General features: G+C 33.2%; 1 protein-coding gene across 2 annotated transcripts; it reads right to left on the reverse strand.

The window, feature by feature from the left end:
• Positions 1 to 10,610: 10,610 nt before the first annotated feature.
• On the reverse strand, positions 10,611 to 14,348 carry LOC120068362 (protein DEHYDRATION-INDUCED 19 homolog 4-like). 2 transcript variants are annotated; one of them, XM_039020098.2, is made up of 5 exons: positions 13,924 to 14,348; positions 13,673 to 13,815; positions 12,107 to 12,184; positions 11,349 to 11,608; positions 10,611 to 11,051 (listed from the first exon to the last, which is right to left on the reverse strand). In XM_039020098.2, exons 1-5 carry the CDS (start codon positions 13,991 to 13,993, stop codon positions 10,946 to 10,948), a joined length of 657 nt encoding a protein of 218 aa, XP_038876026.1. In that variant the 5' UTR covers positions 13,994 to 14,348; the 3' UTR covers positions 10,611 to 10,945. The 2 variants fall into 2 exon arrangements, with proteins under 2 accessions (XP_038876026.1, XP_038876027.1); XM_039020099.2 differs by having other exon boundaries at positions 13,929 to 14,246.
• Between the last annotated feature and the right edge of the window lie 9,662 nt (positions 14,349 to 24,010).

Genomic DNA, 24,010 nt, shown 5'->3' on the forward strand with positions numbered 1-24,010 from the left:
AAAAACACTATGATCTGATCATGGTGAAGAGTATATGGACCTCCAATTCTAGAATTATATGATAAAACATGGGATTGCGTCTCAACTCTCAGCCCCTGGTACACCTCAGCAGAATGGTGTATCAGAAAGGAGAAACAGAACCTTGTTGGACATGATTCGTTCTATGATGAGTTATGCTCATCTTCCAGACTCGTTTTGGGGTTTTGCAGTGGAAACTGCATGCTATATCCTGAACAACGTTCCCTTAAAAAGTGTTTTTGGAACACCTTTTGAGTTGTGGAGAGGTCGTAAAGGTAGTTTACGCCACTTCCGGATTTGGGGTTGTCCAGCACATATGCTAGTGACTTAACCCAAAGAAGTTGGAACCGCATTCGAAGGTTTGCCTCTTTATAGGCTACCCCAAGGAAACGAGAGGTGGATACTTCTATGATCCGAGTGAGAACAAAGTGTTGTTTCTACAAATGCTATCTTCTTGGAAGAAGACCACATGAGGGATCATAAGCCACGAAGTAAGTTCGTTTTGCATGAGATTTCCAATGAGACTAAGACTACTGAGCGTTCAACAAGAGTTGTTGAACAAGCCGACAGATCAACAAGAGTTATTGAGGTCGGAACATCTTATCAACCAACTCAAGAGTTGAGACTGCCTCGACGTAGTGAGATGGTTATGAACCCACTGGATCGCTACATGGGTTTGACTGAAGCCCAAAACATCATTTTGAATGATGAGGTCAAGGATTCATTGTCTTTTAAGAAAGCAATGGAGGATGTTGACAAAGATGAATGGGTTAAAGCCATGAACCAGGAAATGGAGTCTATGTACTTCAAATATGTCTGGGAGCTTGTTGATCCACCTGATGGAATAAGACCTATTGGGTGTAAGTGGATCTATAAGCGAAAAAGAGGTGTAGATGGAAAGGTGCAAACCTTTAAGTCTCGACTCGTGGCAAAGGGTTATACCCAGGTCGAGGCAATTGACTATGAGGAAACTTTCTCACCTGTTGTCATGCTCAAGTCTATTAGGATTCTCCTGTCCATAGCCATATTTTATGATTATGAAATATGGAAAATGGACATCAAGACTACCTTTCTTAATGGTAATCTTGAAGAGACCATCTATATGACTCAATCAGAGGGATTCATAGTTCCAGATCAAGAGCAAAAAGTTTGCAAGCTTAATAGATCTATTTATGGGTTGAAATAAGCATCTAGATCATGGAACATTAGATTTGACACTACGGTCAAGTCGTTTGGCTTTGATCAGAATGTTGATGAGCCTTCTATCTACAAGAAGACCACAGCAACTCAGTAGCTTTCCTGGTACTGTATGTGGATGATATCCTACTCATTGAGAATAATGTAGGGTATCTGATTGACATTAAGAAATGGCTAGCTGCCCAGTTCTAGATTAAAGATTTGGGTGAAGCACAGTACGTTCTAGGGATCCAGATCTTTTGAGATCGTAAGAACAAACGGTTAGCCCTGTCTCGAGCATCGTACATCGATCAAATGTTGATCAAGTACAAAATGCAGGATTCCAATAGGGGTTTGTTACCCTTCAGGCATGGAATCGTTTTGTCTAAGGATCAATGTCCTAAGACACCTCAAGAAGTTGAGGAGATGAGACGGATTCCCTATGCTTCAGCTGTAGGAAGCTTAATATATGCAATGTTGTGTACCAGACCCGACATTTGCTATGCAGTAGGGATTGTTAGTCGGTATCAGTCCAATCCAAGATTTGATCACTGGACGGCGGTCAAGACGATCATCAAGTATCTTCGGAGAACAAGGGACTACAGGCCCGTGTATGGAGATAAGGATCTGATCTTTATAGGATACACGGACTCTAACTTTCAAACCAATAGAGATTCTTGCAAATCGACATCGGGGTCAGTTTTCTCTCTGAATGGAGGGGCTGTAGTGTGGCGAACATCAAGCAAGGATGCATCGCGGACTCCACTATGGAAGCCGAATACGTAGCAGCTTGTGAAGCAGTTAAGAAGGCTGTTTGGCTGAGGAAATTTCTTTCGGATTTGGAAGTTGTTCCAAATATGGATTTGCCTATCACTCTTTATTATGATAACAATGAGGCTGTGGTAAATTCGAAGGAGCCTCAGAATCATCGTTGCGGTAAACATATAGAGCGAAAATACCACGTGATGAAGGAGATTGTGCATCACGGTGATGTGACAGTCACGATGATCGCGTTGGAGCACAACGTTACTGATCCCTTTACAAAGGCTCTCATGGCTAAAGTGTTTGAGGTTCACCTGAAGAGTCTGGGTCTACGGGACATGCGGCATCTTGTCTAGGGCAAGTGGGAGATGATACTGAGGTATGCCCTAGTTTATTGTATATTGTACATATTTTATATTGTATTGTACATTAGTCTCCCGAGGCATTAGGACAAGTGGGAGATTGTTGGGATTGGTGTCCTAATTCTCCTGGAGTCTCGTTGTTTGTAATTATACACATTGTTTTATGAATAAAATAACTGTTATTTCATTCTGGCATTTACTCATATCCAATAAACAAAGTTCCATGGTTATCTTATGTAAACTTAAGTATGTCTATGTGATATACAAGTGGATCATGCCTTAAGTGATAACCTAGATAGATCTCTAGTATAAGGATTAAGGTGGGATACCTGATCCTGGTGACACTACAGATACGGCCTGCTTTGCAGAGGTTTGGAAGTGTTGTAAACTACTACAAATGGTAGATCCTGACCATTCATGTGGAGACATGCAAGGGGGGTGTCCTATACAAAGAGTTTGTATAAGATTGAACTACAAGATGACTAGACTCTGTATATAACATCGTTGATACTGGAGACTTACATCTCACCTAAACGACCATAGGTGACACGACCTTAATCCTTAGTGTTTTGGAAACTCCTACCTTTGAGGGCGGTCCATTGATTAATATGGGCGAGAGTGGCCAAATTACCAATTCAACATGCCTAGCTTTTTGGGGACTTGTCTGATTTGGGAGCTGGGAACTCACTTACACAAGATGGAATTCACTCCTTCTCTAAAGCAGGGGTAAGTAGATAGATTGCTCCCTTAAGTGCTGATTTCAGGGCTTAAACATAGTTGCCACAGCTTCTCTTTGGAAGAGAGAACTCAGTCATAGTAGGAATATGACTTATGTTCATTAGAGGGATAATTAATACTTAAGGAGTTAGATGTAACTACAGGAGCATAGCGATTATTGGTCGAGCTGTACTTACGAGCAATCTGTGAAAGGTTGTCGCAATGTTGATTGGTTAAGATGGACACATAATATATCTATAGTAAGGATTAGCTGTCGGTCTTTAGTGGAGTGTATGGCAGTTAACGAATGGTGGATCCCATGATTAAAAAGTTTAGTCAATCATTCACGTATCGTTGGAGCTTCGAGCTACAGTCCATAAGGTCCCCTTGGTAGCTCAATGGATTCAAGTTGAGGATCAGTTCATGGTGTTGATTTGAAATGTTCAAATTGACAAGAGGTAATTTAGTTACATATGATATGATCAGTATGGTGTATGAGATACATCTAATAGAGGATTAATGTAAATAAAATTTACATTAAGTGCCATGGAATAGAAAAAGAGCTATGGTTTATATGTTTTATGAAATGACATATTATAACTATAGGTTATAAACATATTATAGTAAGTTAGTTATCATTTATATTTATTATAATATTAATTATTGGATAATTATCTCTTTTTCTCTAATAACCAATTGAGTGGGAGGTTATTCTTGGTTTCATGGTAACCGTGAGATAAGAGGAAAACAATTTTCCTATTTTTTAGTAACGTTGTTTGAGATTTCCACTCTTGGAAAATTCTCACAGAAAAGTTATCAAGTAAATTAGATTTACTAAGCAAAAGCTTGAAGTTAGCTAAACGGTCGTGGAGTGTTCTTACACGATAGACACTCAGCTAAACGATGAGCTAAACGATCGCATAGCTTTTGCCAGACGATCGCATAGCTTTTCCTAAACAATTAGGCATCGACATATACGATAGGTTGTTCCATCTCCCACTTGCTCAATCGTTTACATTATTCAAGGTATGTGTATGTTTACCTAATGCAACATAAGTTTAAAGCCCTAATGCAACATAAGTTTAAAGCCCTAATGCAATATCTCCCACTTGCTCAATCGTTTACCTTAGTATTCTCGGTGTGAGAATCTAGAGGGTGGGCTCTGTGTGGATGATTGAACTTTTCAAGGGCTTTTAACTTATGTTGCATTAGGTAAACATACACATACCTTGAATAATCATTTATAAAAGAGATGAAATATTCAGACCCTCCTCTTGCCTTAATATTTATAGGACCACGGAGGTCCGAATGTACAAGTTCCAAAGGTTCTTTAGCTCTATGGTCTTTTCTAGTAAAAGGTCTTTACTCATTTTACCTTCAGGCATGACTCACATACTGATAGAGAATTTTCTTCTCACTCACTTAGAAGTCCATTTTTAACCAACCTCTCAATCCTATTGAGATTTATGTGACCTAATCTTAGATGCCAAAGTTGGGCATTTTATTTAGGAGAAACTTTTTTTCTTTTATTTTGAGTTACTACAGTTCTAAACATTTCAATATTAAGGAGGGACTTAGATGCTAATAGCCTTAACACATAAAGATTACTTTCTAGGTTTGCAGTTGAAATATTCACACCATTCTTATAGACAAACGCTTTATCATAAGAAAATTAACAGAATAAGATTGTTCGAGCAAAGTTTTAACATAAATAAGGTTTCGTTTCATATTCGAAACCACATACACATTATCTAATAATAAATATGTTTTCTAAAAAAGTAATCGAAGTCCTCCCACTGCAATCGTTGAGATGACGTGCCTTGTTTCAACCCACGTCGTCATCTCACTAATCTTGAGCTACTGGTAGGAATTAATTTCCTGAAAAGAATAAAAAAAACATGATTAGTGGCGCCTGAATCAATTATCCAGAAAAAATCACCATTCTCCACTAAACGGTTCCCAGAACCAGTAAATTATATTTATCTTGCTTGGCTTTCTTCCTCTCTGCTAAATAAATGGGACAATTCCTCTTCCCATGTCCCTCCTGATTGCAATGGAAGCAGATTCTCTTGGCAACCTTGGCCTTTCTAACCCTCTAGGCCGTAGCAAATTTAGCTTTCCCCTTACCTCCCTTATTCTTCTTCCACTTTTTGGTTCCAAAAGAAGAAGGTACAGATTTCGTTCTAGATGTTGAATCTTTATGGAACTTCTTTGTGGAAGTGGTAATATTTGCCTCTCCCTTCTACTCCTTGTCTTTCATCAAGGACTGATAAGTTTATAGCTCATTAAAAAGGGTATCAGGTTGTAGTCTAGCTTGTTCATGATAGCGTTACTATAGAACTAGAGGAAACCCTCAGGTAGAGTCTCCAAGATAAAGCTAACCTAACTGGCTTCATCGATGACAGACTCATTCATCTCAGCCACGTAAAAGTAGACCATCATGTTCAGAACATGCTCTCAAACGATGCCCCCTCTTTCCTACGAGCATTAAAAATGAATTTAAGAGCGTCGTGTCGGAGTTAGGTGGATGGTTGTACAAACATCTCCCTCAATGAATCCATGATCTCACAAGCTGTGACCATGGTTCGTGTTTCTTGTCTAAGACTTCAGATAAGCTCGCTAAGATGTACGCTTGGGCCTTTTTGTTTACCTTGAGCCATCTTTTATATGCCTCCCGAACATTTTGGGCTACATTAGCAACAGGGACTTGAGGACATTCCTCAACCAAGACATATAAATACAGGGTTATAACAAGGTTGATTATTAGCAGATTTAATGTAGCACTATTCATGATGAAGTTTGCTGAAACCATACAAATTATTTATATTAGTTAATGAAGGCATTACCAATGAAAAACTAATCAATTTAACAAAATTCTAATGTACCTTATGTGACATTTATTTTGCAATGATGGTTTAGTGAGTAGGGATAAAAGCCACCATAGGGTGATCAGTTACTCCTTCACTTAACTGAGACAATCTCAACTAATCATTACACTAAAATAACTTTTATTCCTATAACAATTAGTCACCGTTTTTTGGTCCAGAAATCATTAACTTACTTTGCAACTTCTTGTAAGTGTAACCCTTCATTTTAGACTCTAGAGTTCCGACCCAATGAGTCAATTGTAGGAGAAAATTTTATTGGGATAAAAACTAAAGAAGTTCTATCCATTTCTAGAGTTAATGTAAAATTTCATGCAAAATGTCATTCGTAAGGGGACACAAGCAAAGGTGCCTCAGATCGAGAATGAAACTATACACCGAACCAACGAAGGAGACCATGGGATGTGTTAACACACATTCCTCTCTCACTTACTATACACTCTCTCCATTCACCTTGTTATTGACCTATGCAAACACCATCTATAAAGGGACACAAGCAAATGTGCCTCGAGGCCAAACATACTTACGGTGTGAACTATTTAGGGAGAAACATAAAAAGAAATTTAAGTATCATATACATCATTTTCCTCCCACTGAGTGTTTTAACATAGGGTTCATTTACTTAGAAAAATTCGGTTAATTAATTTTACTAAATGATTTTTAAATTTGCCAGTATAACTCTTATATCATATAGTTTAACAATAATGATTCTTGTTTATTAAATACTTTAATAAACCTTAATCATTCATTGCATGCTTATAACATATTTATCTAATTTACCTTTCAGGTCGGTTCCCAGGTAACGTTATTCCATTTCCGTTCATTAACATACATAACAATTATACAATAAAATAATGAAAATAAAATAACATTCATGAGCATGTATAATATAACAATTATATTAAATTTGATGCACAAGCATACTTAATTAAATCATACAACTATATGATATAACATTTATATTAAAATGATGCATGAAATAATGTTTATCCTATGATGGGATTTTTATATTATATGACATACACTATGCAATATAATAAATTAACCATACATCAGATGTATAATAAAATTATAAAAGCAACATTAGACCAAAATTGACATCCTAAACATTATTTAAATTAATATAACACTTATATTAATTTAATTAATGAAAAATAAATAAAAATAATTAATTACTATAAATTAATAATTAATAAAAACATTTTTAAAAAAAAATGCCTTCAGATAAGCTTGAAGCCACAGACTAGAACTACAACTTGGCGCTTGCTACCACGTATAGAACGTCACAACGCTCTAGTCAAGCGTTCTATCGCTAGCTTTTGTGCTTCTGTTGTGTACCCCTACACTGCGGTTGGAGCGTAGCGACGTTGGGCTTTCTACCTTATAGCATAGGGCGAGTGTCGCAACGTTCCAACCTTATGCTATAGGGTAGAAAGCTTCCTCTACTTCGCCCGTTCATCTGTTTTGCTACATTTCTACTCCAAATTTCTCCAAATTGAAGTCGAAATCTCATCACAAACAACACGAACTAGATACAGACTCGATTGCAAGAATTAAATGCCCAAGAGAACATCGGGCCCTTACAAACCACCAGAATTAAAGTAGGAAATTCTATGCCAATTTCGAAACATCCAAGTGCAAACCATCAACATCCAAAATGCATATTCCACACCCACCAAAAACTCTATAATACCTCGAAGCGGAAGCAATTGACTATCGTTATATCCCAATTTCGTTTTACGGAACACAACATTTAGAGTGACATAAACCAAGATCAACTAAAATTAATTAAGCATGCATTCACCTGATTTAACAAAGAGGAGAAAGGGATCGAGAGGCTTACCCTTGAAGAGTTCAACTCTTCATATTTCCTCTCCACAACACGAACACAAACAAAACTCTTTTTGATCTCTCGAACTCGGAAACACGAACTTAATGTATAGTGAACCAAAATGACACCACCACAATTTCTTCCTTGTTATTCTCAATGATGAGAATCAATTGAGAGTGTGTGGGCTTATATATATATATAAATCAATTTTGATAAAGGGAGGATTTTGTTTTTTAGAGAAGAATTTCGATAGATATTACACAGAGTTGAGAGAGAATGAAAATGATCTTCTATTTTTCTTACAAAACACTTCTGTGTCTTTCAAGTGATATCTCATAACACTTTTGTGTCTTTCAAATGAGATATCATGTTGGTTTCTAAAACCAACCACTCTTTTCTGTAACTCCCTAAATAACTTCCTTGGGAGTCATTAATTGGAATTCAAATTCAAAATTTGAATTTAAGATATATAACTATTTTAATATATATATTAAACTATACATTATATCACATATAACATATAATCTATAGATTATATTATATAACATATAATATAACCTATAGTGCATAATCTCTCCTAAAAAAAAATATAAGGATATTACAGACGGGCCACAATTTTAAACTTTGCAAATCCAACCAAAAAAAAATTAATAAATTGACTCAAACCAGACATGAAGGTTGGAAACTTGAAAATAACACCCCCCCAAAAAAAAAAAAAACATGCGAGTGGGAGGTGCATATTCAAGTATATCAATTATCATATAACATGTATTTCAAGTACATCAATACATATAATGAGCTTTTACATAGCATATTATATGATTTTGATATACTTGAATCACTGGCTTTCTCATTTTGCATGAAACCCAATTAGTCATAATCAGAGAAATGACCATGGAACAGAATAAATAAAATGATTTAGAAAATTAACAAAATAAATAAAACTCAAATCTCATCCATGAAACCCAATCAGTCAAATTAAAAATGGAAATCGGAAGTGTGTTGAAAAGTATAATCAGAGAAATGATCATTCAACAAAAAAACAAAAACTAGATAACAAAATAGATCAGCAGAAGTGAATTGACATAATGGGTATCAAAAGACCATAATATAGGGGAAAAAAAACAAGAATTGTAGAGAACAAGTGTATCAAAAGTGAATACATTTTTTAAATGATCAAATACCTTGTGATTTTAGTTTAGAGAAATTTGGGAGGCAAAAAGAGTAATCCAAACAAAACAAAAATGATGTTAAATTGAATCTAAGTAATTATAGTCTCACGTCTCTTATATCACAATGGAACAGAATTATGTAAATCTCACACGCCATTTTTATCCTTTTGTAATTTCACGATATCAATGAAATTCCGATAGAATATTTTCATTAAAAAAAAATGAATTTAAATGTATGAATGTTGAATTGCCGAAGACGAATTTAAGGTCGAAACAAAGGCAAATCGACAAGAAAAGAAGTTGAATTGTCGAGAAATGAATGAGAGAAGAGAAGCAAAAATTCTAATCTTCCCTCGTTCGTGTATCCTTTTTTTCCTGAATGCTCTTTAGGATTATTTTTTTTCAACCTTAATGTTTGAATTAGGTCGTATTCCTTTGTATTTTTTTGTTGCTGGATTTGTGAAATTCAAGTATCGTAGCCCAATATGAAATATCTAACCTTTTTCGGCTTATAAACATCTCCTCTCGTTATCTATTAAAAATTTGCTAGTTATGTTAACTCAGTATTTAGTAGTCAAGTTGATACCTCATTTGTATTAAAAACAAAACTTAATTGGGAAAATTGTATTTCCCAAAGAAAAAATTACCAATTCCTCATCCAAATTTCTAAGAAATGGACAAACAATGGGAGATTTCTTTCCTCTAAAATTGGCTTTATTTTTCAAAGTTATGCAAGTTTATATGCAATTAATTTTAAAGATGATTAACAATAAAAGATTAAAAAAATGTTTGAGGCAAGAAGTTGATTATTATACTCCTAGATTATTAATTTTAGTTTTTATTATAATAGTATCTATGTGAAATGTAAACTATTTTAGTTTGAAAAGTATGTAATAAACGTAGCAAATAATAAAAAAATCATGAATGTAAAATGGTAAAAACTATAGCAAATAGTAAATAATGTAACAAATGAAACTTTTGAAATAGTATTTACCGTAATTAATTAAGATTTTGAAATAGTATTTACTATAACAAGGGGCAAAAACTAAGACCACATTTGATCATCATTTAATTTTTTATTTTTATTTTTCAAAATTAAGCATATAAACATTACTTACATCAAATTTCTTATCTTGGTATTTACTTTTTCAATGGTTTAAAAAAATCAAGCCAAGTTTAGAAAACTAAAAAAAAAACTAAAATATAGTTTTTAAAAACTTGTTTTTATTTTTTAAATGTCTAAGAGTTCAATCATTGTACTTAAAGAAATATGCAAATCATGATAAAAAAAAATGGTAAGAGAATAGATTTAATTTTCAAAAATCAAAAACCAAAAACGAAATGATTATCAAATGGATCTAAATTTAAAAAATAAATAAATAAATAAATAATAAAAATAAGGGATAAAACATATAATTAAGCAATATTTTCTCTATTTATTACGATTAGTCAATTACAACTAGCCGAAACTCTGAAACCAAAAATCTTAAATTCAGATGATTTACATTTTAATTAAACACAAAAGGAATCCGTTTGAATTTGAAATGCGATTTTATACTTTTACAGGCTAGTACGGGTTAAAAAATGAATTTTAAGAATCTAAATTTACATATCAAACAGGCCGCTATGCTACAGTTCAATCCAGATTTTAGGATAAACCTAAAATATACCAAAGTCTACAAACACATTTTATAGCAAAGGCAACTTTAAATAGCTTGAAATTAACATTATTTTCCCAAGCAAACTCTTAAGTTCTAGGGGATCGGCCCGTTATCTATGATTAAGAGTTGCATTAGCATATTATCATCATAATACTAAATGTTGATAAAACAAGAACTTCCATCGTTCCATCTATGAACATATATACTTTTGGAAAATAGAACATTGCATAGTTTACCCTAATAACTATTGCCGTGCCACCTGCTGCAATATTAAAATCAGACCGATCCATCCCGATAACCTACGCTCATGGTTCCGTACTTTAACTGGCAAGGTCTCCTTTTCCGACGACCCCATAACCAATCATAACCCATCAAGAATAGTGGACATCAACAACCCTTGTACAAACTCACATTTCTGAGCCTTTTCCTTTTCATCCTTGTTTGAAGCCGGCAACCTTGAGACATTGCTGCCATGATAAGTTCAGTGTCAGATTATGCAAAGGGGAAGAGTAAGGTATATATCATTACTACAACAAATGTGTGATATGAAGATTCCAACCTCTAACACATCAATTACCACTAGACTATGCTCATGTTGGCAAGAAGGTATATGATATGATATGAATTCAATGGGAAACAAAGTACAAAGGCGAAGTAACGCAGAAATAGTCTTATATATTTCCATTTAATCCCTACATAAATCATCATGCAGGAGAGTTTTTTTTTTTTCCTTGTGTGTTGGGGAGGGGGGGTTTGGTTCTTACCTCCTCTCTGGAAGAACCTTGGGATTTTCCTGTGACGAAGTTACTTCAGCTGACGACTGAGACTGCACTCTTGCAGGTTTACTGACCGTAGGCAGATTAGAAGTAAATGAGAACAACAATGGATCAGGCTCAGTACTTGTGGGGGCAGAGTGTAAAGAACCACCAAGAAGGGATCTCAAGGTTCCTTCCCTAAGCTCTTTTCTTAGCTTCGAAAATGTTGAATTGGATCCAACTTTTCGCAATCTCCTGAGTCGCTGCACGTATTTTTTAGTCAAGGAAGTGGAGTATCTACAAATCAGTAAATAGAAATTACGAAGGACTGACAGGCAGGATTGGCCTTCAATTTCAGGAATTGACTTGAAGCTCCATAAGCATCCAAAGACACCAATAGCAGCATTGCAGAGCAGCATTGATTTGGATTTGTTTTAAGTAATTTTAGCCCAAAAACAGATTTGGAGATGTATTAAAAATCATTTTCATAAACTCATTCTAACATTTGGTTCTACACTTTCAGAAAGTAATTTCCATTCAACCGAAAGTGATTTTGAATAAGTTAATTTAAAAATATGAGCAATATTGAATGTGACAAAAGTGATTTCATTCTAAAGTCACTTTCAAACACGCCCTTACAAATTTCCAAAACTTCAAATTCTAAATTAAAAGGAAAAAGTGGTAAATCCGTGAAAGTTGAATTAGTTAAGATGGAAACAATATCCAAGACTAGAAAATAAATAATCACAAAGGAAGATTAAGGATATCTTGAAAAGGCTCCCATGTTGTGAGATGATGTGGCCAACAATATCCATTCCCACCTTCTTCGTGCATAGTGGACATACCTGAAATTACAATAATACTATTGTGAGAAAAAATTAACAATTTTGATGGCATCTTATTCTTGACAAGGTCCATACAGCAATCAAACTAAGAGATATAAAATGAGGAGGTAGGGGAGAATATTCCCCATTTGACCAATTTTGTAGTGGCAAATATAAAAACTGGTTACAGTATGTACTGATGATACCTTTCAGGAAGAACAAAATAGGACACCATAATGACATTAATTCTTTCAATTTGTCCCTTTATTTCCTCTCCTCATCACATACCGGAGTAACATAGTACAAATGATATAAACTAACTGAAAAGTGAACAAAGCTAGGGTTGTGATTTATATTATTGATTAGACGAACTAAAATTTTGTTCTCTATTTCCTTAGTCATAATCCATAGTTCACTACCATCCTAGGGCTTTTTTTCTTTCTTTTTGATAACTAGAGTCATAGCTATTAGATAAACATGAAGTTCCATCTCAAAACCAATTGACATGAGAGAAGTAACTTTAGTATCTTATAAAGATTGTGAGGCTTTCTAAACTTTCCAATGTGAGATTCTCAACATGTGTCCTCACAAGATGATGCCCTTTTTGGTTTATCATTTTTGGATCGGATTCCTTTATTCGTTGGGGTAACTTTAGTATCTTATAAAGATTGTGAGGCTTTCTAAACTTTCCAATGTGAGATTCTCAACATGTGTCCTCACAAGATGATGCCCTTTTTGGTTTATCATTTTTGGATCGGATTCCTTTATTCGTTGGGGGGACCAAAAACTCATTTGGGCTTCATGGACTCTGATACAATGTTAAATAAACATGGGATACTGGGATCTCCATGTTAATTGAGTTTGAGATGAAAACTCTATATATGGTATTAGAGCTCATGTAGCCCAAACACGTATTCTGTCTAAACAAAAATTGGAATCTAACTCAAGAATAGTGAATCTAAGAGGCACCATATTGAAGAACATGTTAGAGATCCCACATTGGAAAGATGTAAAGATTTTACAATATTTACAAGATAGGAGAGTTACTTGTCAGTTGACTTTCAGATAGAAGCTTGTATTTATCCAATAAGAGCTTTTCTCCCCTATACTCGGAACGCACCTATACCCGCCCCCAAAGCCTAGACCTAGGAGAAACCAAGAATTTTTGGTATGAAGCTATCCAGAAACGCAGTTTGATACCTTCACAAAATGACCTTACAGCACTAAATAAAGGTGTTAAATAGGCGACAACTGGAATCTAAAAGATCGATAAAACCATAGTTGAAAAAAGAACAATGAACAGATTTCATATGGGAAATCAGAACAGAATACAAAATTCAACATTTATCAGCTGTGACAATAAGTACATAATAATCTCTACCAAACCAGAACGTTTCCAGAATAATAAGAAAAAAAGTTTTACACGGGACGATACGATCATTTTTCATCACAGGATGTTATAGATCGGCCATATCTATGTTATACATCTAAATTATCAAATATGCATACCGCGTTCTTGACTTCCACCGGGTGCTCCTCGTCGACATGACAATAAAGACCTACGATATCAAAATCCTCGGCACAAAACGGACATAAAAATTCAGCCCTTGAATTTTCCTCTTCGATTTCTTCATGATCTCCTTGGTACACGCCTGCACCAAGCAAACAAAAAAGACAACCAAAACATAACGCCCATTACCAGGAGAAAAAAAATCGGAATCAAACAGAGTATTTCCAAAACAAAAGAGTCGGCAACGAACCGGACCGAGATCGGTAGCGTCGCGAAGATGAAACTTGAAAGGGAACATTCCATGAATCGTCGTCCTCCATCGATCGAACTCTAAATCTTCTTCTACAAATCGTTTGTTCGATGAATTCTCACAACAAACAAAAATCGCGATCGTTCTCGTAGATCGCGAAACGGAATCCAAAATCAAACTAGAAACTAGACCACCTTACAGAGATGAAGAAATGCAGCGAGGAAAAGACACAGAAATTACGCGACGGAGAGAGCACCAAAAGACTCTCTACCGACCCTCTGGCTACGATGCGACTTTAAGATCAAGCTTTTGCGAGGATACCCCTATTCTTTTAATTATTTGCCAATATATCCCCCACCCGTCACCCCCACCTACTTTCCGCTCTGAAAGCTTGAAAACCTGACACGGATTAAAAAATGAAGCCCCTATATTTGAGGTGATTTTCAATTATTGCCCTTTAGTTTAATTATTTACGATTTTGACTTTATCTTGTTTGTAAAGATTATGCTAAATATCCCACGTGGCTACTAAAATTTGAGGTGATTCCCAATTCGATTCTTAATTTTTTTAAATTCTTAACTTTATCTTTAATGTATTAAATATTCTCCTCTCAAATAAAAAATATTCCTCCCCTCTACGTATTGTAAAAGAAATAACGATGAAATATGTAGAAAGAAATAACGATGAAATATGTAGAAAGAAATAACGATGAAATATAAAAGGAAGGTGTGATCCTTATAATCAGATATAGTTTTTTAATATATTTTTGGATATACAAGAGAATCCTTTAATAAAAGTATACTTTTCTCCAAAAAAAAAAATAAAAATAAAAATAAAAATATACCTAAATAAGAATTCGTTGGGAATTGATATAGTTTTTAGAAAATTTTATCGGAGGTTAGAAATCACTTTTAAACTCTAATATTTTATATAAATAATAATTTAGTCTATGAACTTTAGTTTGTAGCGATTTAGTCTTTATACTTTTAATTTTGTAACAATTTTGTCTATGAATTTTATTATGTAACAATCTAGTCTTTGAATTTTAAAATTTGTAACGATTTAGTCCGTATCGTAGAAATTAATGTTGAGGTTTAATGAGATTTATATAAATAAACCGTTAAATTAATTAGAGACTAAATATTTTACAAAATACAAAGTTTACACCATAAAGTGTTAAAAGTTGACATCTAATTTTGATAAATTTGTTTACTTGTTACAATGTCGAAAGTATAATGACTAAATCATTGTAGATCAAACTTTATGGACTAAATTGTTGCTTTCCTAAAAATTTAGGGACTTTCCTAAAAATTTAGGGACCAAAAATGTTTTTTTTTTAAGTATTAAAGAATTAATAACGCATTTGGATTTGATTTTACGAGAGTAAAAGAATACCTTTAAAGAATTTTTAACTTTTTTTTTTTTTGTTTGAATACACATAATTAAAAACCAAATTTATTAAAATCATTTTTAAATATTTCAAACCGATGATTTCACATAAGCTTTTAGAATCTCATCAAATCATATTTCACTTTTTACTAAAATTTCAACTTCCACTTTTATCTTCACGGTTAAGATTTGTTTTATATATTCAAGGCCCGTTTGTTTCTCCACTCATCTCAAAATTTCTATTAATTTTAATTAATTAATAAATATAAATATATTATTTAGACTTAACAAATTTCAACTAATATCTTTACCTTTAATATTCTATGTTTGGTTAACTATTTAAAAATTATTATAATTATTTATCAATATATAATTAATTTATATTGGTTTGATTATTTTAGTAATTAATTTAATTAATATAATTATGTTTAATATAAAAGTATTCATTTATTTTTATTTTAATAGATTAAACAATTAAACAAATGACAACAAATTAAATAATACAAAATTTAATTGATGATTAATAATGGGTCTCTTGCAATTTAATTAAGTAATTATTTAATTTTGATTTTCATATACAAAATTGTTAAATTAAATACAAATATTTAAATTTCATCCATTAATTATCATGTATATCCAAACATATAAAGAGCTTAAACATTCAAATCTCATATATTTAATATTTATATCTATGATTCTTTTTATAGTATATATAAAAGGAATCCTAGGTTTTATATATTTAAGGCCAAATTTCTTCCAAAATGACTTTTTTTAATTAAACACATTCCAAACATACTTTACTCTATAAATACCTCAATTAAACCTTCAATTTCCATCAAGTATTTTTTTTTTTCATTTTTTTTTTCTTCTTTCCGTTTTTGTTTGTTGGTTTTGGTTCTAATTTTATCAATTTCTTCCTAATTTTTTGTTTTAATTTTTTATAGATTTTTTTTAGCATTGTATATATATTTTTTCAATTTGGTTCACCATTATTCCCACATTTTTGGGTTGTTTTCCTTATTCTTATACATAGTCTACGATTTTTCAACTTCAGATATGTATTTTTTTCAATTTTTTTATTTCTTTTTTTTTTTTTTTTTTTTTTACTTTTTACTTAATTATTTTTGTGTGTTTGTAATACATTTTTAAGTATTTAATTTAAAAGTAAACCATTTTAGAAAAAGTTAGAGTGTTGGGCCATCACTCAAAATAACTTATAATATTTTCAACAATTTCCGCCAAAAGTATTTAAATAAAAATAAATTTTTTTAAAAATATTTTTTTTCTCAAGTCATTTTTACTATTCTAGAAGTAAGCATATCAATTACACTTTATGTATTTAAACATCTCTTTTGTGTTTTTTTTCCTTTTCTAATAAAAAAATTGTTAACAATATGTGACATCACAATTATTTTTTTCTTTTTTCTTTTTCAATAAAAAATTCAATAACAGTATGTGATATCACATTTATTTGTTTTTTTCTTATTAAGCTTTTAAGTTTTTTTCCAACTCCATATGTGATTTTTTGACTGTAGGTATCCATTATGAAAGACCATGGATTAGGTCGAATAAGTGCATTTGATGTTAATACGATACAACTCTTCGATATAAGATGCAATAGATTGGAATTGGATGCATCTATTCGGAGTGGAGGTGGATAGAGATGATCATCAGTCGATCAAAGACAGTTTTTCAACCAGATTGACACCGAACTGACCATAATCGATTTGAAAAATGACCAAATTGCCCTCAATCGTTGTTTAGTAAAAAAAAAACTGACCAGACGGTCGGTCGGTCAATCTAGTCTTTTTCCTTTTTTATTTGAGAAATGATCATTAACTAATTAATTAACTAAAATCCTATATTTAATTATTTATTATTTAGTACTATTTGCTATTACTATTACAATATTACTACTCTTGCATGTGATTAGGTAAAAGTTATATTTTTTTCTAAATTATTTTCGTAATAACAATCCTAATACAAATTAACTATCAAGAGTCAACTAATTAAAAACTAGGTTTAGAAAAACTAATTTTAAGAAAATAAGAAATGAAATAGTAAAAGTAGGGATAATTTAACTTTCAAATCTTTTCATGTCTAAAAAAAAAAACTTTCATTTTCCCCCTTCTATGGTTTCCTTCAACTATGTAAAAATTTATCATTTGTTAATCTTCCTTTTTCTTTTTTGTGAATTTAGTTAGTCAATTTGAATTGAATGTTGTCTTATCAATCATGATTACTTTTCTTCCTTAATTTGTGATTGTGATTAAAATTTAAGATACGATTTTAAATTTTAATACTTATGGAAGAGTGATATTAAAATACTGATATGATTTGATAACCCTTAATATTTAAAATGTCCGTAGTTTGGGATTGTGTTAGCTTAATTGTTTAAAGAATCACATATATTTGAAAACAAAGCTAATATGAGAGTTGAGAGGGTCTTATTCAATCTATTCGCAATTTGTATTATTAAATATCAATTACTTTGTTCATAGCCTCATATTACAAAATACAAATTACATTGTTCATAGCCTCATATAAAAAAAAAAGAAAATAAACAGTGTCATAAATACAACCAATCATTACAAGTCTTGATCACAAATACAACCAAAGTAACTAGTAAGTAACAACAAAACACGATTACATCTTTAAGTTCTTCAATGTCTCTTTCATTCTCCATAAATGCTCTAAATCCTATATAATTAATATGAAGATTAAGAATATAAAGACAACCTTATTAAGATTTTAAAAAATATAAATATAAGATAAGTTAAACTTACATTCACAAGTTAACGATAAATGCTTAATCGATAAGTGGCAACTTTGCAAAATCTGGAAGGTCTTCGGTCTCTTTTTTATTATCCATAATAACTTTGGAACCTATATAATTAAGACTAAGAGAAAGACAACCTCATTAAGATTTCAAACTTATAAGTTGCAACTACAATATACAAACAATTAAAGTTTAAAGTTAAGCAATTGGATAAATATCTTCTTCAAATAATGAAGTCTCTTCCAATTCATGATGAACTTCAAGATCCATTGGATCAACTTTTGGCCAATTTTGATTATATATGAGAGCATCCACTATTTTTTGAGTCAATGAACAACGTGATGAATCAACAACACATCCTCCTATAATAAAAGCTAACTCAGACACTATAGTAGATACTGGAATTGACAAAATATCTCTAGTCATACGGCTAAGAACCTCAAACTGATGACTGTTTATCTCCCACTACTGAAGTATGTCAAAATCACCTTCATTCTTAACATTGGCTTTGAAAAAATAAATATCAACCTCTAACCCATGTTCGAAAGGTGTAGTCCCATCACCTTCGAAATCATTATCAATTGTATCATAGACAACGTCTTCGCCCACCTTTTCATTTAGATCACAATCAATAATGGCATCCGAGGCTGAGACAATTAGTGTATTAGTAGTAGTACTATTAACACTAGGCCCATTATCACTCCGAGAACTAACATTCTCATGAAAGAGACATCTACAACGATGCTTCACTACATTTCCCATAGATTTGGCTGTTGGGGTTGATGCCCTAAATCTCGTAGGGTCCTGTAGTTTGTAAACACGTGTATGAACAAATATATGTGATGTAATAATATGAGATATTTTTCTTCACTATTATCTATGAAATATGAGATATTTTAGTTACATTAACCACAAACTAATAAACTAAGATCCCTGGTTATCGTTGTAAGATCATGCCTAAGTGATAACCTGAATGGTCTGTAGTATATGGATATAGGAGGAAAACCTTATCATGGTGACACTACGGATACGACCCACTTTGTAGATGTTACAAGTGTTGTAAAGTGTTACAGATGGTTTGATCCTGATAATTCAAGTGGAGACATGGGAGTGGGGGTATCATATACAAAGAAGTTTTCATAAGACCGGACCACGAAATATTTAGTCTCGTTATATAATGTTGTTCATGACAAAGACTTTCATTTCACTAGGATGACCATATGTAACATGACCTTAATCAGTGAGTTAGGAACTCATGCCTATGATGGAGGTCCTTTGATTTGCATGTGTGCGAGTGGCCAGATTGTCGACTCAAACCTATCACTTTGGGGATTCTCGGATTCGTCTGATTGGGGAGCTGGGAACTCAGCTACACAAGATGGAATTCACTCCTTCCCCGAAGTAGAGGTAGATAGATAGATTGCTCCCTTAAAAGTTGATTCTAGGGCTTGAACAATATGGCGCCACACCTTCTCATGGCCCGAGAAATGTTCACTCATAGTAGGACTATGATGTATTGTTCATTAGAGGATTCAGTGGTACTTAAGGAGTTAGATGTAACTATAGGGGCAAAACGGTAAATTGACCCAGCTGTACTTACGAGTGATTTGTGAAGGGTCATTGTACTGTTGATTGGTTATATCCAATGGACACAGAAATATATCTGTAGTGAAAAGAGTACAGTTGTCAGTCTTTAGTGGAATGTCCGACAGTTAACGGATGGTGATATCGTGATTAAAGAGTTTAGTCAGTTATTCACGTATCATTGGAGCTTCAAGCTATAAGTCCATAAGGTCCCCTTGGTAGCTCAATGGATTCAAGTTGAGAATCATTTTTTGGGTTAGTTTGAAATGTTAAAAAATTAACAAGAGGGAATTTGATTATATATGATATAATTAAATTGGTTCAATTATATGTGATATAATTGATTTGATATATTAGATACATTAATTGGAGGAATTAATATAAATATGATTTATATTAAATAAAGGAAAAAAGAACTATGGTTTATATATTACATATGATGTGATATTAAAACTATAGGTTATAAACATAATATGATAAATTAGTTATTATATTTATTTATAATAAAAACAATTATAAGATAATTGTTTAGTTGGTTATTTATTTCTTCTTTAACCGTGAAGTGGGAAGTTATGATCAATTTTAATAACTGAAGAATAAAAGTGAAAAGAGTTTTCATTTTTCATTAATCGTATTACATTTTGATCGAGTGAAAGAAAGAGCTATACGAAAGCCCTTTGAGAGAGTGAACGACGAACAAGTTTTACTAGACGACAACTTCTCGTTTACTAAACAATCGAGTACCCTATCTATACGATAGACATTCAAATTCCCCCACTTACTCGATCGTTCAACTCGATCGTATACTTCCTCCTTCCCTCTACCAAATTCACACATAGCCCGCACCTTCTAGATTCTCACATCGAGAATACTAAGGTAATCGAGTGGTAGTGTCGAGTGTTACTGTTTGAGGATCGAGGATCAAGTCTTACCGATTGGGTTCAAGGATCCGACAGTTCGTGGAATTGCACTGGTTGTTCGTTGCGTTAGTGCTCGTGATCGAGTTTGATGGGACGCTTGACTAGTTTAGATCGAGGGAATACTTGAAGAAGAATTCCTCAAAAGTATGATATCTAAAGAGGTTTTTTATGTGCACATGGGCACCCACGTGCAAGCCTCAGCCACAAACCTTGGCATGTAGGGGTATACATGGGTTGGGTTAGGTTGATTTAGGGTATTTTTTGGACCAACCCGAAAATTCGGGTTGGTTGGGTTGGTAACCCAAAGAACCCAAAGAAAGTCTCTAACCCAACCCAACCCAACCCTTAAAATTCGAGTTGGGTTGGGTTGGGTTGGGTTGTCGAGTTATAATTTGTTTTACTTTTTAATTAAAAATATGTAAATTTATATGCAACACATGACTAATAACTAAAATCTCATAAAATTCAAATGCTAAATACCAATTATATCAGAGATATTTATTGCAAACTTCAAATAATGACAAATATCATAACAATTTTAAAATAAAAATATTTAAAATTCACAAATTAATCAATACAAAGTAATCAAATTTTAAACAAAGAGAAATATATATAGTATACTTTATTTACATATAAAATTCGGGTTGGGTTGGGTCAAACTAAATTTTTTTTAGCCAACCCATGACCCAACCCAACCCAACAAAAATAGAAAAAGTTTAACCCAACCCAACCCAAAAACAAAACTAACCCAACACAACCTTTATATTTTGGGTTGGGTAGTCTGGGTTGTTCGGGTCGTTGGGTTATTTGAACACTCCTATTGGCATGTACACGATCGCCCAACCCATATACTTGGGCATCCAAACATCATGGTCCCTTTTTCATCATGGGCCACCCCCACACCCTATACGACCTACCCTTTGAGCCATGATGGGTTTGCTTGTCAACCCATCCACTCACCAACACTTAATGTTTGTATACTTCTACTTAGCATATAACCTCTACTTGATTCCCTTTGTTTTAATGAATAACATGCTGTAATTTACTCAATGATGCATAACTGTGGTTGTATGTTTGTAAATTTTTTACTCTTTCACAATGGTTTTGGAACGATTTTGCTTCTGCTCAATTGTTCTCTTAAATAAGAGTTCCTTCAATGGGTATCAGAGCCAAATTATTCTGATATTCCAAATCCATTGATGTATTGAATTGCATTTACATTCTTTGTGGGTTTTAAGCATATCTACATTACGTTTAAGTGTTAGATGTATTTGTGGATGTGAATTAATGGAGTTTCTGGGATGATTGTCTTTGTTTATTGCTTTCTTTTACATTTCAAAGTTAATTTGTACGGGCCTCTGTGTTTTTGGACATATTAACTTGCTATCGAGTCTGTATTCAAAGTGTTTAAGTTTGTAAGAGTCGCTCATGAAGAATAAAATGAAAAGAGTTTTCATTTTTTAAATGATCGAATGATTATCGCATAACAATCGATTGAGTGATAGAAAGCTATACGATAACACTTTCGAGAGACTAAACAACCGAGTGAAGTTTACTAGACGATTGCTCCTCATTACTAAACGATCGAGTACCCATTGTCTATATGATAAACTAAACCTTTTTCCCACTTACTCGATCGTTTAACTCGATCGTATACATACTCCTTCCCTTTACCAAATTCATATAGAGCCCACACCTCCTAGATTCTCACTCTGAGAATACCAAGGTAATCGAGTGGTAGTGTCGAGGGTTGCCATTCAAGGATCAGACAGTTCGTGATTACAATGGGTGTTCATTGCGTTCGTGATCGTTTAGACTTTTTTGGGACGTTTGACCAGTGTAAATCGACGGAATACATGAAGAAGAGTTATTCAAGGGTATGTCATTCGATTCCCTTTGTTTTATTAAGAAAGCATGCTGTAATTTTCTCTATAATGTATAATTGTTCATGTATGTATGTGAATGCAGTTATTCTTTCCAATAGGCTTGGAAAGATCTTGCTTCCATTCAATGGTTCTCTTGAATAAGAGATCCTTCAATTGGTATCAGAGTCAAGTTTTTCTAATATTCCAAATCCATTGATGTATTGAATTGCATTTACATTCTTGGTGGATTTTAAGCATGTCTACATTACGTTTAAGTCTTAGAAGTTTTGTGGAGGTGAATTAATGGAGTCTCTAGGATAATTACCTCTAGTTATTACTTTCTTTTACATTTCAAAGTTAATTTGTAAAGGCCTTGTATTTTTGGGCATATTAACTTGCTATCGAGTCTATAATTCAAAGAGTTTGAGTCTATAAGAGTCGCTCGTGATGGAGCTTCAAGGCATGGGGATGCAGTTTACTTTGAGGAATAAAAAGACCAATAGTTGGTCATATCATGTAGCCCAGGCTAAACGATCGTTTAGATTTGGAAAAATGATCGGGTAGAAAAGTTCTAACTTGATCATGTAGCATTTACTAAACAATCGTATGGCTGATGTTAAACGAACGAGTAAAGTGTTTACTCAATCGATTTATGTTGGCTACTCGATCGTGTAAACGATGGGGGTAAACGATAAAACTCGTTGCATGGTAGGCGTGCACACTAAACGATCGTGTAGGCCAGCATATTTCATCACATAGTCACTGACTACTCGACACACGGTAAGTGTTACATGGCGCATGCTCCTTGATCGTCTAAACGATCATTATTCATTGCATAGTTGTCGTCTACTCGATCGTTTAGACAGGTGTTATACTCGATGCGGTACACGGTCGAGTGGCCTTCATGCGTCATTGCATAGTCAAAGGTACTCGATCGTAGCTATACAAGCATAGTTACTCGACCATCATTACTAGACAATCACAAAGAAAAGTTACATGATCAGGGAGTGAGACTTTGCCCGAGTGATTCAAGACCCGGTTCGCCTGTTTGAACCAGTTTACTTGATGGTTTAATGTAATAGATATATTTAATTCCATTTTTTTAGGCAAATCATCCTGGTCCATTAATTTTGGTGAATTTACATGAGATGTATGTTTAAACTATATGTCATATAGTATGCCATATAGCTTTAAATCCCACCATAGGTTATGCATTTGTCATGCATCATCATTATATTATAAGAGTTATAATATAGTCGCTTGCATGATTAAATTACTTTAAGAGCATGCTAATGCATGATATTATATAAGAGTTATATATACGCCTGCATTAAGCATATTCATGCATCATCTTTATGTTATAAGTGTTATAGTATAAGGGTGTATGGAAGCATGTATGCTTGGTTCATTACAATTTATATAAGAGTTATATAGTAATGAACGGACATTGTATGAAACATGACACATAGGTTAAATTTATAAGATTATAAATACCTAGTCTAGCTTAGTAATGTGAATGGTTTTAGTTGTTTCCTTTTATAAGAGTTATA

This window comes from Benincasa hispida, chromosome 12 (genome assembly GCF_027475165.1).
Source record: "Benincasa hispida cultivar pf3 chromosome 12, pf3_genome.v1.1, whole genome shotgun sequence".
Lineage (NCBI taxonomy): Eukaryota > Viridiplantae > Streptophyta > Magnoliopsida > Cucurbitales > Cucurbitaceae > Benincasa > Benincasa hispida.